The sequence below is a fragment of the Oncorhynchus kisutch genome, linkage group LG10, assembly GCF_002021735.2.
Source record: "Oncorhynchus kisutch isolate 150728-3 linkage group LG10, Okis_V2, whole genome shotgun sequence".
NCBI classification, from domain to species: domain Eukaryota; kingdom Metazoa; phylum Chordata; class Actinopteri; order Salmoniformes; family Salmonidae; genus Oncorhynchus; species Oncorhynchus kisutch.
In genome coordinates, this window is record NC_034183.2 from 36,909,096 (window position 1) to 36,923,858 (window position 14,763).

At 41.9% G+C, this 14,763-nt stretch overlaps 1 protein-coding gene across 2 annotated transcripts; it reads left to right on the forward strand.

The window, feature by feature from the left end:
• The first annotated feature begins 2,079 nt into the window (after positions 1–2,079).
• On the forward strand, positions 2,080–14,310 carry LOC109898100 (NAD-dependent protein deacylase sirtuin-5, mitochondrial). 2 transcript variants are annotated; one of them, XM_020492900.2, is made up of 9 exons: positions 2,080–2,197; positions 6,154–6,262; positions 8,723–8,856; positions 9,037–9,262; positions 11,943–12,030; positions 12,124–12,177; positions 13,242–13,365; positions 13,517–13,632; positions 13,888–14,310. In XM_020492900.2, exons 2-9 carry the CDS (start codon positions 6,163–6,165, stop codon positions 13,955–13,957), a joined length of 912 nt encoding a protein of 303 aa, XP_020348489.1. In that variant the 5' UTR covers positions 2,080–2,197; positions 6,154–6,162; the 3' UTR covers positions 13,958–14,310. The 2 variants fall into 2 exon arrangements, with proteins under 2 accessions (XP_020348489.1, XP_020348488.1); XM_020492899.2 differs by having other exon boundaries at positions 2,187–2,688.
• The last annotated feature ends 453 nt before the right edge of the window (positions 14,311–14,763 follow it).

Sequence of the window (14,763 nt, forward strand, 5' to 3'; positions counted from 1 at the left end):
CTCAATATTCTACTGTGTTTTGTATTATTATTATTTATTTTTTACCCTTAATGTTCATTACCTTGACATACCAAATGACCATTCAATAAAGCACTGATTGATTATTTCTACCAGGGTTCATTGGGTTGGCCACAGAAACAGAGCACTATTTACATTTGCTAAATAAAAATATCCAGGCCTATAAAAAGGGACCCCCGGCCCGTCTAAAAGTAAATCATACCATATCTATCAATCACAATGCCCAGAGGATGTCATGGCATTGCAGGAGAGGAGACAGCAGGAGGCATTAGACAGGCCGGGTAAACTACATGACCTAACCGCCCCCCTCCCGGATCTTCCTCCCGACCAACCCCTGGTAGTATAGAGATGTTAAAGTCTGCTTAGATTAAAGATGGACTTTTAATGGACTTTTAACTAAAACTGTTACGACTTTGACTTTTAATTAGGCTATTAGATGGTTGAAGAATTTTAGGCAGTAGAGTTAATAATAGATAAGTAGGTCTATATATGTTAGGGATAGATACACATTGAATCATTGTCACTGTCCCTAACAAATAAATAAATACATGAAAACAATGTATTTATTTCAAACATTGACATTAAATCATCAACAGTCAAGTCAGATGCATTGCACCATTATGGTTACGTTTGCGCTCATTTGCAGCATAGGCTTACAATAATTTCTTGATCCAATGGTTGGATTCCAACTATTGTAAACGGCAAATCATTCATTCATAAATGTTTACTGTAGCTATAACATTGCACAACATTGACAGACAACTAGAAAAGAGAATATACACAGCAATATAAATATGTAGCATATTAGTTTAAAAGCAGGATATTATTTTAGTATCAAAAGAAGCGCTTCATCCTTTTACATGCCCCTGAACAGTTTATATTCCGCTGTGTTTTGTATTATTGTTTTTTTTCATCAGGTTTTAGCATTTGGAATGGCACGGTTACTTTGGGAGATTTAGCTGTGATATTGCAAATTATATAAAGCATTTATAGGCCAATTTTGAATCTGTATAATTAAGCAATAAGGCAAGAGGTGGTGTGTTATATGACCAATATACCACGGCTAAGAGCTGTTCTTAGGCACAATACATTGCAGAGTGCCTGGACACAGCCCTTAGCAGTGGTATATTGTCCATATATCGCAAACCCCTGAGGTGCCTGATTGTTATTTTAAACTGGTTACCAACGTAATTAGAACAGTAAAAATAAATGTTTTGTCATACCTGTGGTAAACATAGGGTGACAGTGAGCAATTGACAGTGATCCATTTCAAACCCAGTCCGCAGGATAGCCACTCCGGACCATGAGGCCGTGTCAGGGGTGTCAGGGGTGGACCCACCTGTCTTAATCAATGAGAGAAGATTTGAAATAGATAAGATGGCGGCATACACATTGTTGGATTACTTCATTAATTAACGGAGCACTTTCTACATCCAGGCACGCCACCTGCAACTGGACACGGACATTTTAGAAGAAACATGTTTGGCCAAATCGAGAATGACGATAGTATCGTCCATACCAGGCATTTGAAAAATCTCTGGCAACTGTTTGTATAGATAAACCTGTAACTCCCAGTAAAGAATAACAAAAATCTTTTCTCACAGCTTTAGCTAAAAATCTTTAGCTAAGGGAGGCTGTGTCCTCACTCACACTCCAGTACAGTAGATGGCGGCGATGTATGCACCTAGTTGATGCAATCCACCAATACAATTTTAAAACGTTTAGCACCTCAGAGGATTGTATAGTGTCTGTGGATAAAGTTGTGTGTGTCAACTGTAGGGATGCTCATGTTGCTGGGGATCGGAAGTGTCCAGTGCGAGATAGGCAGGTTGAAGAGCCCTCCCATGCCGTTGGCATGGTGTAGGAGCAGATAGGGGCAAAGTAGTGAGTGTAGGTGGCAGCTGCAGAGAAGTACCTGGGAGTACAGCAAAATAGTTAATGGGGGGGTAATTCTTATGAAATAGTGGTATATTGATGGTGCAATTTTTTTCCGTTTAGAAACAGGAATAATGAAGATCATTCAATGTAGGTAGGCCATGACTGGCCTCACACTTCAATACTGTAGGTGGCGGTGTATGCACCTGAAAGTTGGATGCGATCTGCCAACCCAATCCCAAAGGAGAAGAAGAGGAAGACATTTAAAATTACACACACCTCTTAACTAAACAGCGGAAACAGGGTAAGGAAGGACTTGGAGAAATTCAACATGTAAAATGTCTCAGATTAAATATATCTGAAAGTTAATGGTATTTAATCAGGGCATATTAATGTTGTATGGCAATGCTTCTTTGGATATGCGAAACGTACATGCTGATAGTCGCTTGAAGAATATCAACAAGTTTAACGTTAGCTAGCTAACAGCTAAACTTGAGTTGCATTCCATAGATAGATAGCTATCTGTTGTATTTAGAGCTCACCTCAAGAGTACCATCTTTGCTTGCAAGTTGCATGAACAACAAATAATCTCGAAAACCCGACCCTGTTGCCTAGGGTCGATTTTCGAGTCTAAAAGACTAACGACCCCCTTTACGCCCTTAAATGCACACGGGTCAAAGAAAACCAGATAGCGAGCTACAGTAGCTTGCTATGAATATTTACCCTTTGACGAGCCAGAGAGGTCTGCGCATGTCAGCAACGTTTCCGAGTTGTTACAGCAAGCAAGATCTCCAGGTACAATAGCTAGTTGGTTAGGTGACAACAGTGTGGTGTTTTGTTACAATAACCCCCTGCTTTCTTGATCTATGAGGTAGTAACGTGCCCAAAGTAGTTGTCCCTCTGGTAATTTGCAGTGTCAACATCAATATGAGTTCTGTTGGCTGTAGGTTTCTGTTGAGACATTACTTGAATTTGTTTAGTATATCCTTCATATTCTTCAAGTTTAAAGTTGTATTAGTCAAACGTACAGGATACACGTGGTATACGCCATCCAATGAAGAGCTTACTTGCAAGTTCCTTCTCCACTTTGCAACAACAATAAGAAATAATAGAATATAAGAATATGAACATGAAGTAAATGGTTCAGTAGAATATTTTAGCATATGTATAGTACAGGAGGGCACAATATATACTCAAATATTTACATGTGTTTTGAGGAAGGGGGAATTGGGGGACAAGTGTTTAAATGGTGCATTATTTAGCAATTGTAAGAGTCTGGTAGCAGCAGTTGTGATGTGTGTGTGCTAAGGTTTGGCGAATCAGAGCTGGTGGTCAAGTTCAAGTGTTCAGCAGTCTTTATGGCTTGTAGAGAGAAACCCTCTCTGAGCCTGTTGGTGTCAGACCTCATGCTCTGATACGGTCTGCCTGACGGTAAGGGAGTGAGCAGCTGGGGTTTATGGGGCCCTTGATGATGCTGCGGGTCTTCCTCAGGCACCATTACGAGTAGATGTCCTGGATGGGTGGGAGCATGCTTCTTTGTGATGTTCTGGGCTGTCTTTGCCACCCTATGGAGGGCATTGTGATCGTGGATGGAGCAATTTTTGTACCAGGCCGTGAAGCTACCGGTCAGGATGCTCTCGATGGTGCAGTGGTAGTATTTGGAGAGGACCCGGGGTGGCATGCCAAATTTCTTCAGCAGCATTATGAAGTAGATACACTGTTGTGCCCTCTTGATGAGTGGTGGTGGTGTTGGTCGATGTCAAGTCCTCGGTGATGTGGATGGCGAGGAACTTTAAACTACTGACTCTCTACTGCAGTTCTGTTGATGTGGATTGGGGCATGTTCCCTCCTTGGCTTCCTGAAGTCAACAATCAACTCCTTTTGTTTTTCTGACGTTGAGGAAGAGGTGGTTGTCCAGGCACCACATGCCAGTTCACTTACCTCCTCCCTATTGGCAGATGTTTTTGGTTGGATATCAGGCATACAACTGTGATGTCGTCAGTAAACTTGGAGTTGGTGTTGTGCCATGCAGTCATGGGTTAACAGGGAGTACAGCAGAGGGCTGAGGACACACCCCTGTGGGGCCCTGTGTTAAGAGTCAGTGTGGAGGAGGTGTTATTGCCAATCCAGCCTGTGGTCTACACGTCAGGAAGTCCAGGATCCAGTTGCAGGTGCAAAAAGTGGTGACCAGAGCCAGGGCTTTGAACTTGGTGTTGAGCTTGGAGGGAATAATAGTGTTGAATGCTGAACGGTAGTCAATGAATAGGATTCTCACATAGGTGTTCTTCTTGTCCAGATGTGATATGGTCGTGTGAATAGCGATGGAAATGGCATCTTCATTGGATCTGTTGGAGCGGTAGGCAAATTGGAGTGGGTCCTGTGTACCTGGCGTGCTGACCTTAATGTGGGTCAAGACCAGCCTCCAAGCATTTAATGATGACAGTGGTAAGGGCGATTAGTCATTTGGGCATGTCACCCTTGTTTTGCTCAGGCACTGGGAAAATTGTTGTGTCCTTGAAGGTGGGGACTACAGTCTGGGACAGGGACATGTTGTAGATGTCCGAGAAGATGCCATCTGGTTCGGCGGTTTTGAGAGTTTTCCTCATGTCAGCATCGGCGAGTGAACACACCTGGTCATCTGGAGCAATGAGAGTAGCGAGCATAGAATGAGTTAATCGTGTCTGGGAGGGAGGCTTCTGTAGGAACCACTCAGCTGGATTTGCCTTTGTAGTTTGATAGTCTGTAGTCCTTTCCACATGCATTGCGAGTTTGAGTTATCAAACATCAAAGATTTTAGAGTTACAGTTCATATAAGGATATCAGTCAATTGAAATATATTCATTAGGCCCTCATCTATAGGTTTCACATAATTGAGCAGGGGCACATCCATGGGTGGGCCTGAGAGGGCATAGGCCCACTTGGGAGCAAGGCCCAGCCAATTTATTTATTTTCTTCCCACAAAGTGGCTGTATTAGACAGAAATACTGTCCGGGTGTCTTGTCTCAGACGAGTCCGCAGGTGAAGAAGCCGGATGTGGGGGTCCTGGGCTGGCGTGGTTACAGGTGGTCTGTTCTTGTGAGGCCGGTTGGACATTGTGCCAAATTCTCTTAAACGACATTGGAGGCAAATACAGCTCAAAGTTAATCAAGCATAGCTAGTAGCTACCGAATGTCATTTTCAATGAGTGTGGACATTTACAAGTGAAAGGGAACGAGAGAAATTGTGCAAGTGAACAAAGTTGTGATGCATGCTTTTCTAAAGGAAGAGCAGAGGGGAGAAGAACGGAAGAGAAAATAAAACGCTAGTTGGAAGCACAGGGAAGGAATGGAAGCTGTACAGAACTCATCAGAGCTAGTTGGAAGCACAGGGAAGGAATGGAAGCTGTACAGAACTCATCAGAGCTAGTTGGAAGCACAGGGAAGGAATGGAAGCTGTACAGAACTCATCAGAGCTAGTTGGAAGCACAGGGAAGGAATGGAAGCTGTACAGAACTCATCAGTGCTAGTTGGAAGCACAGGGAAGGAATGGAAGCTGTACAGAACTCATCAGAGCTCTTTGACTTCTGGCAGAATTCTAAGATGTCTGAGGGCAAACATTTAGTAGTGAATTGCATACAAGTGCAACTTCATCGCCTCATTTGCACCGCAAAACAGAGACTATGGACTCCAGCTCCCGCCGTCTTCCGTTGTGCTATTTACAAACATTTAGCTATTTTCCGGGGAACTACGTACTGTAAGCGTCATAATGTAAAATATTGTGACCGATGAAATGAAGAACGCAGTCTGCTTTATCTCAAAACGAATTGCACAAGTTGACTGCAGGTATTAACTTAAGTATCTCCAAATTTTCTTGAAAAACTTCAAAAAATTGTTTTGACGTTATTGAAAAACCATCCTGTGGCTTTTTCAAAGTTACCCTGGAATACGGTATATAAGGTATACCACCCAAACCTATTAGCCATCAGGATACTAGGAAGAGGCCATGTAGGCAGTCTTTTCAGCCTAGCTTGGAGTCCCCCTTTCCTTCCTCGTCACTGGCGTAGTATTCCCAATCTGGGATGCTGAGAGAAGTGTGTAGCTTCTGATTCATGATCCAGAAGTGTTTGTCGGTTTGAAGGAAATTATTGAACCAACATGGAGTGAACAAAGTAGTAACAGAAAAACAGCCATTAATAAAAAGCGAAGTCGAGCAGGAACCGGTATGACGCTCGCCCTCCTCAGGGCCGCCATCTTATCTTTTTCTTCTTGTTCTTTTTCTTAGTTAACCCTGATGATTGTACGTCAGTTCACCAGCAGAGGCGTCACCTCTCATCTGTGTACCCGATTTAAAGAGACCCAGAACAGACCGGTCATGGCCAGACCCAGCTCAGGTAGGACTGTGTTGGTGTAGTACACACACTTGTTTTTCTATCCTCGTGGGAACCTAAAATTGATTTCTATTAAAAAAAAATCCAAATTTCTCTAACCCCTACACTTAAACCCTAAAGCTAACCCTAATTCTGAACCCTAAACCTAACCCCTTAGCTTAAAATAGCCTTTGTCCTCGTGGAGATGTGGGAAATGTCCAGTGGTGTTAAGTAATTAAGTAAAATACTGTACTACTTAAGTAGTCTTTTGCGGTATCTTTACTTTAGTATTTATATTTTTGACAACTTTTACTCTACTACGTTCCTAAAGAAAATAATATACTTTTTACGCCATACATTTTCCCTGTTACCCAAAAGTACTCGTTACTTTTCGAATGCACGCTTATCAAGAGAACATGCCTGGTCCTCCCTACTGCCTCTGATCTGGAGACTCACTAAACACAAATGCTTAGTTTGTGAGTTATGTTGGAGTGTGCCCCTGGCTATTCTTCATTGAACAAAAACAAGAACATTGTGCCGTCTGGTTTGTTTTAATATAAGGAAGTTGAAGTTGGAAGTTTACATACACCTTAGCCAAATACATTTAAACTCAGTTTCACAATTCCTGACGTTTAATCCTAGTAAAAATTTCCTGGTCACTTATTTTAAGAATGTGAAATGTCAGAATAATAGTGGAGAGAATTATTTAAGCTTTTTTGTATTTCATCACATTCCCAGTGGGTCAGAAGTTTACAAGCTCAAAAAGGTATTTGGTAGCGTTGCCTTTAAATAGTTTAACTTGGGTCAAACGTTTTGGGTAGCCTTCCACAAGCTTCCCACATTCAGTTGGGTGAATTTTGGACCTTTCCTCCTGACAGAGCTGGTGCAACTGGGTCAGGTTTGTAGGCCTCCTTGCTCGCACACACTTCAGTTCTCCCCACAAATTTTCTATAGGGTTGAGGGCAGGGCTTTGTGATGGCCTCTCCAACACCTTGACTTTGTTGTCCTTAAGCCAATTTGCCACAACTTTGGAAGTATGCTTGGGGTCATTGTCCATTTGGAAGACCCATTTGCGACCAAGCTTTAACTTCCTGACTGATGTCTTGAGATGTTGCTTCAATATATCCACATAATTTCCCCTCTCATGATGCCAGCTATTTTGGTTTCTGCACCAGTCCCTCCTGCAGCAAAGCACCCCCACAATATGATGCTGCCACCCCTGTGCTTCACGGTTGGGATGGTGTTCTTCAGCTTGCACGCCTCCCCCTTTTCCCTCCAAACATAACGATGGTCATTATGACCAAACAGATCTATTTTTGTTTCATCAGACCAGAGGACATTTCTCCAAAAACTACAATCTTTGTCCCCATGTGCAGTTACAAACCGTAGTCTGGCTTTTTTTATGGCGGTTTTGGAGCAGTGGCTTCTTCCTTGCTGAGCGGCCTTTCAGGTTATGTCAATATAGGACTCGTTTTACTGTGGATATAGATACTTTTGTACCTGTTTCCTACAACATCTTCACAAGGTCCTTTGCTGTTGTTCTGGGATTGATTTGCACTTTTCACACCAAAATACATTCATCTCTAGGAGACAGAACGCATCTCCTTCCTGAGCGGTATGACGGCTGTGTGGTCCAATGGTGTTTGTACTTGCGTACTATTGTTTGTACAGATGAACATGGTACCTTCAGGCGTTTGGAAATTGCTTCCAAAGATGAACCACACCTGTGGAGGTCTACAATTGTTTTTCTGAGGCCTTGACTGATTTCTTTTGATTTTCCCGATGTCAAGCATAGAGGCATAGAGCTTGAAGGTAGGCCTTGAAATACAGCCACAGGTACACCTCCAATTGACTCAAATGATGTCAATTAGCCTATCAGAAGCTTCTAAAGCCATGACATAATTTTCTGGAATTTTCCAAGCTGTTTAAAGACACAGTCAACTTAGTGGATGTAAACTTCTCACCCACTGGAATTGTGATATAGTGAAATAATCTGTCTGTAAACAACTGTTGGAAAAATTACTTGTCATGCGCAAAGTACATTTCTTAACCGACTTGCCAAAACTATAGTTTAACAAGAAATTTGTGGAGTGGTTGAAAAACAAGTTTTAATGACTCCAACCTGTAAACTTCCGACTTCAACTTTAAGTATATTTGAGCATTTACATTTACTTTTGATACTTAAGTAGATTTGATACCAAATACTTTTACTCAAGTAGTATTTTACTGGGTGACTTTCACTGCTACTTGAGTCATTTCTTATTAAGGCATCTTTACTTTTACTCAAGTATGACAATTGGGTACTTTTTCCATCACTGAATTTGTCTCCATGAGGGAGAATTATCCTTATTTGACTAACATTGTGGGGACTTTTAGGAATTTCAGGGACCCACAAGGATGGAAGAACAAGACCACACACACATGGTCTTCTGTGTTTGTATGTGTGTTACTTTTTAGTCTTAATATTTTTGTCTGTGTTTTCAGACCTAGCAGCATTCCGAGAGGTGTTCTCGAAAGCCAAACACGTGGCCATCTTGACGGGAGCAGGGGTTAGTGCTGAGAGTGGGGTCCCAACCTTCAGAGGAGAAGGAGGCTTCTGGAGGAAATGGCAAGCCCAGGTAAACACCCCAAGAATGCATCCTAAATGGCACCCTATTCCCTTTATAGTGCACTGCTCTTCCCCTTTGTCTCCCTCCACCCTCTCCTCCTCCTGTCCCGCCCCTCTCGCCTTGTTTCTCACTCCCCCCTTTTCTCTATCACTCTGTTTTTCATCCTCACTTTGTCCCCCCCCAAATCAGGACCTGGCCACCCCTGGTGCGTTCAGTCAGAACCCATCCAGGGTATGGGAGTTCTACCACTACCGCAGGGAGGTGATGCTGACGAAGAGCCCCAACTCGGCTCATGTGGCCATAGCAGAGTGTGAGGCCAGGCTGCAGAAACAGGGGCGCCGCGTCACCGTCATCACACAGAACATCGATGAGCTACATCGCCGAGCCGGATCCATCAACATTTTGGAGATGCACGGTACTGTATCCATGGCTATGTCACCCAGACTGACTTTCACTGTCCTGACTAGTTAGCTAGTAGATCCACGGTAATAATTCAATGGCACTTTCACTGTGCCTGTGTCCCAAATGGCACCCTATCCCCTGTGTAGTGCACTACTTTTGACCAAAGCCCTACATATGGTGTCATCTTCTAGTGCACTATAGGGAATAGGGATGCCATTTGGGTCGGAACATGTGTCTGACTAGCGAGTAGTGGTATTGGGGGACTCATGTTGTTATTAAAGTGTAGATTTAAAGAAGATTGTTGAAGGCCAGTTTCACTCCAGCGTGTCATAGTCGGTCCATCTTGGGTACTCAGACTGGGTTGTAGATATACCATACAAGCTTTCAGACTACGGATTTCCCCGGGAAAAAAAAAATATATATATATCTTGGTCGACCGAGAGTCGCACTCTGTTCTTTCGACCAATCACTTGGTCGAAATGTTTAAACATATTTTTCCATATATAGAGCCACACGCTATGTGTTTGAATAGAAGCAACTACATATGCACTGAGCTTATGTGACGCTATAAGCACACCTGTTTGATTAAATAATTAAGACACACAAATAACTCAGAGCACAATGGTCACACTGTGTTTTAAAAAAAATGACAGCGAGTGCCTGTGACTGGCTCACGTTGTCTCGCTCTCCTCACTACTGCAGTAAAAATGCACCACAGCACAGCAAGTGTTTATTGCGCTCTCCATAATTTCAGCCATTTAGCTGTTTCTGACTGGAAAAAGTTACTTTTAATTTGTTTAGGGAAAACAAAACCCTATTCCCTCAACCCTTGCTCTCTTTATGTAAAACATAAGCATCACATGCATGTGACCAATAGAGCCTGACCTATATCATAAACACATCAATAAATTAGTAATAACAAACTCCAAACACAGTGATGTCTACAGCAAAATGGATACGGAGGACATGAAAAATAATCTTGAGAAGCGGGCAAATGTTTACTGGTTGCTCAGGAGTAAAAGTTGTAGTCAGATTCGTGGAAGACATTTGACTTAAAGTAGTTGAGGAAACTACTGGAGATCAAGAAAAAGGAGGGTATAGGAGCAAGCACTGCTTGAGTATTGTGTGCCAAACAGTTGCTGTTAGATCACAATATTATTTTCTAACCATTTGGAACAGTGTAAACAACACTAAATAAGTGAAGGTATAGTGCTAAAGTCTGTTCTAACGGGAAAAAAAATATCTAGAAAGCCTTTAATACAGCACATTAAAAACAGTTGCATCCATTTGTGAATTGCGTTTTATTTATTGTGTAGGCTAATTATTCAAAGCTCCCGTTTTATTTTATTTAAAAACTGAAATGCTTGATTGCATTTCAAAGCATGAATGTCTCATGTGCTGTGCGATGGCATGAATGAATGATTGATACAGTAGCCTATATATGGAAATATAGGCCTAAGTAAGTTATGGTATTAAGACTAAACAGGACTCTTAAGACCTACAGTTCGATGGTGGTTAAACAAGGCTACTAATTAAGGGCTGTCTCGTCGTCTCTGCTGCCGGCGCCGCATTGTTCTCAATCCCATTATGCTGGTTAATTTTGCTATTATGCACATAGTAACATAGGGAAAGGCTCCAATTCTATGGCACACTGAAGATTGTTTCAGAACCGCGGACAGCGACCATATCCAGCGCGGGAGAAAGTGCATTTGTTATAAAATAATATTTGATTTATTAGTGTTTTACCATTTTTTTTTTTTTCATAATATATAGAATTCCAATATCACGTTCTGGAGTGATGGACTGTGCCATCCCCGTGGCCTCTGCAATGGATTAGTCCACTGAGGCAGGCGCGAATCAGACAGGTGTCTTGTGTGCCATGAGGAAGAAATAAATTGCGACTAAAGAAATCTCGGTCGACCAACAGCCTATCGAACAAATAATCGACCAGTCAACTAAATGGGGTCAGCCATATTTCAGACTTGAGTACGTGTTCTATAACATTTGTGTGTGTGTGTGAATTAATTACACCCCCCCCCCACACATTACCAGTCAAAAGTTTGGACACACCTATTCATTCAAGGGTTTTTCTTTTTTTACTATTGTCTACATTGTAGAATAATAGTGAAGACATCAACAATGAAATAACACATATGGAATCATGTAGTAACCAAAAAAGTGTTAAACAAACCAAAATATGTTTTATATTTGAGATTCTTCAAAGTAGCCACCTTTTGCCTTGATGATAGCTCATAAAGCTGATAATTGTGCATGTGACTTGATGTGAATAATGATGAGAGCCCAGTAATTGTTACTTTGTGTTTCTAAAATCTCAATTGTTTCTATTTCTATAGTAGTGATCAAATGTCTGCCTTTTTACTATATCTGAATATTTTTGCATATACTGTAGCCAATGTTTCCATAACTGATCACAGTTCTGTAGGATATCATTTAATGCCCATATGAACCAATATTTTAGGCCGTAGCCTATTTTAGGCCGTGGTTTAATGAAAAGCAGCGAACTGACGCAGCATTGTTTCACATTCTTTAATAAGCTCCATCTTGACGTATTGTACAAACCGCATTCCTCGTTTTGCTTGACAAAGTGCCATGTAAGCTCTCCTCTGTCTTTGTGACCAGGCTATATGAGTTGTGGTCATGTTTTATTTCCTACTCCCGCTCTGTGACCACAGGCAGTTTGTTTAAAACCTGCTGTATGAGCTGTGGTCATGTTGAGGTTAACCACAAGAGCCCCATCTGTGCTGCCCTGGAGGGCAAAGGGTAAGTCAGTCAAACTCAGGTCAGCATTTCCTTGGTGTTGTTACATGTAACTATACAGTAACAGTATTTATTGCCATTTTGCTCTCTCTCTAGTGCTCCAGACCCCAACACCAGTGATGCTCAGATCCCTCCTCATGACTTACCCAGGTGGGACCATGGCTTTTTGAATTAGAATACTTAGTAATAATAACTTAATAGGATATCTATGGGTGGGACAAACTCGCTTCCATCTTGTTTATATAAAGGGTGGGTCGAGTCCTGATTGGTTAAAACTGCATTCCAGCCGGTGTCTATTCCACCAGTTGCCAACGGCTAAAGTTATGACATTAAAATACCTATTTACTCTGTTCCATCTGACTGCGCAATCCACTCACTGTCTCATCAGCCCAGCCAGGCAATTTATAAACTTGGATCTCCACTATAAAAAGTATCTAGACTTTCTCACATTTCTTTTAGACTAACATTTAGTTTTCAACAGGAGATATTTGTATAAACCTTGCTGTCTGTCTCTCCAACATTTGCAACATTCTTTCAATATTCAAATTCGATCTTCTGCTGTTCCATAGTAATGAACGTGTCGAGACAGGCAGGCAGCATTTGTTGGCCAGTCGAAATCATGAATCAGCTGGTATCATTTGTATGGATATATACAAACTAATTTCAATTAAACAAAGGTCAAACAAAACGCAGCTAATATGCAGTCTTTCCAGCTTCAGATTGAAGTGATTGTGTTGTTGGCTAGCTACGGTGTCCTGACAAGTGAGCACATTTAGAACGAACGACTGGGTCGCGTCCATAGATACTGAACAAAAAGGCTGAACGACAGTGTCGCATCTCTAGCAACTCTTGCTTTGTGTTGGGATTAGATCTTGTAGAAGGATGAAGTAGTATGAATAAATTAATCAAAATAACGTTTTTTAATGAAAATATGTCAATCATTATTTGAGTATGTTGGTAGCCCGTTATATAAAAGTGATAATGCCCTCAAGCCGGTGTTTGGGGGATATATTGGCACAGTTTGCCACACCTGTGCCGATATATCCTCCAAACAGAGGCTTCTCTGGCATTATCACTTAATTAATGTTATGATTTCTTGAGTTTGTTCTTATCTTCACTTTTTAGATGGCAGTTGATCACAATCATATGAATTGTTTTAGATCGTCATGTAGGAAACACGTTTAAGTAGTCTAACTGTGTCTGCGCCTCACCAGATGTGAGCAGGGTGGCTGTAGTGGTCTGCTCAGGCCTAATGTGGTCTGGTTCGGGGAGACTCTGGACTCAGACATCCTGACTCGCGTTGAAGAGGAACTAGACCTCTGTGACCTCTGCCTAGTGGTGAGTGCGGTTGTGTGTGTCTGTCCATTCTGTCTTTGTGTCATTTTAATGCATGATTTTAAAGAATGAGACCCTGAAGAGATTTCTCTACAATGTAAAATAGATCATATTAATCACAAGATGATATGTGCATCTTCCTCGTGTGTTTTAGGTAGGTACATCCTCCATAGTGTACCCAGCAGCCATGTTTGCTCCCCAGGTGGCGGCTAGAGGAATACCTGTAGCTGAATTTAACATGGAGGAAACACCCGCCACCATGCGCTTCAGGTTATACACATACTGTAGTCCAGTTTCTCCTAGTCCCGGGGACCCAAAGTGATGCTTTGTTTGCCTAGCAATAACACACTTGAATCAACTAATCAATTCATCATCAATCCTTGGTTAACTTGAGTCAGGTGTGTTAGGGGGATAAAATGTGCACCACTTTTGGACTACAGGACCACGATTGGGAAACATTGCTGTCGCTTCATACTAATGATTCCCTATGGCATCCTTTAACACCTGTGTCTCTGTGTGTTGCAGGTTCCACTTCCAGGGCCCCTGTGGGACCACCCTGCCCCCTGCACTGGCACGCCACAACAATGAGCCCTGACTTCCCCTGGCTGAGCCATAGCGCAGTATACATAGACCAGACTCTAGTGCTGGATGGGTGTGCTCAGGGGTGTATTCATTAGGGCAAAACATTTAGCAACAGTTAACGTTTTGCAACAGAATAAAGCCCTTATTGGACCATTTCGGGTTAGTCGCTCTTCGTTTCAGCCATCTGCTTCTGTTTGGTACCTAAAGAATACACCCCAGTTTTGTGAATGTAATGTATGCTATAGAAAACAGACTGTGCTGACAATACCCCACACTCCCTAGGCTACCACTCTGGATTTGTGTTATTGCATGAAATGACAACCATGTTTTAAAAAATAAATCACAATTATGACATGTCGTCTGGTATCTCAAGCACAATGATTCCTTTTCCATTTGCCTTGGCATCTTCATCCAATATCAATGCATTATATCATGGTGGTCGTTGCATGTCAGATGGTACTTTTATCATATGCATAGATTATATATAAAATGTGGAAGGTTCATATCCGACCATAGATGCATTGTAAATGCTTTTTAAATCAGGTGTGTGCTGGCAGTAGAGGGCAGTGTTTAGCTACATTTGTGATTGTCTTTGTCTACAGATTCACTCCTACCTGCTGCATCGTATTGCCTGATCATTGTAAAAGAGAATGTGTTCTCAGTAACCTACCTGATAATACATTAACTCTTACGGTCAGTTTGAGTGGTTCTGAAGCCTGGTTGTACTTTACTTCTGACTATTATATTTGACCATTGGTGTGTCTGTGCCTTCAGGATGACTGGGTTAGGGATGGAGTAGGGGTTATGATAGCAACTTCT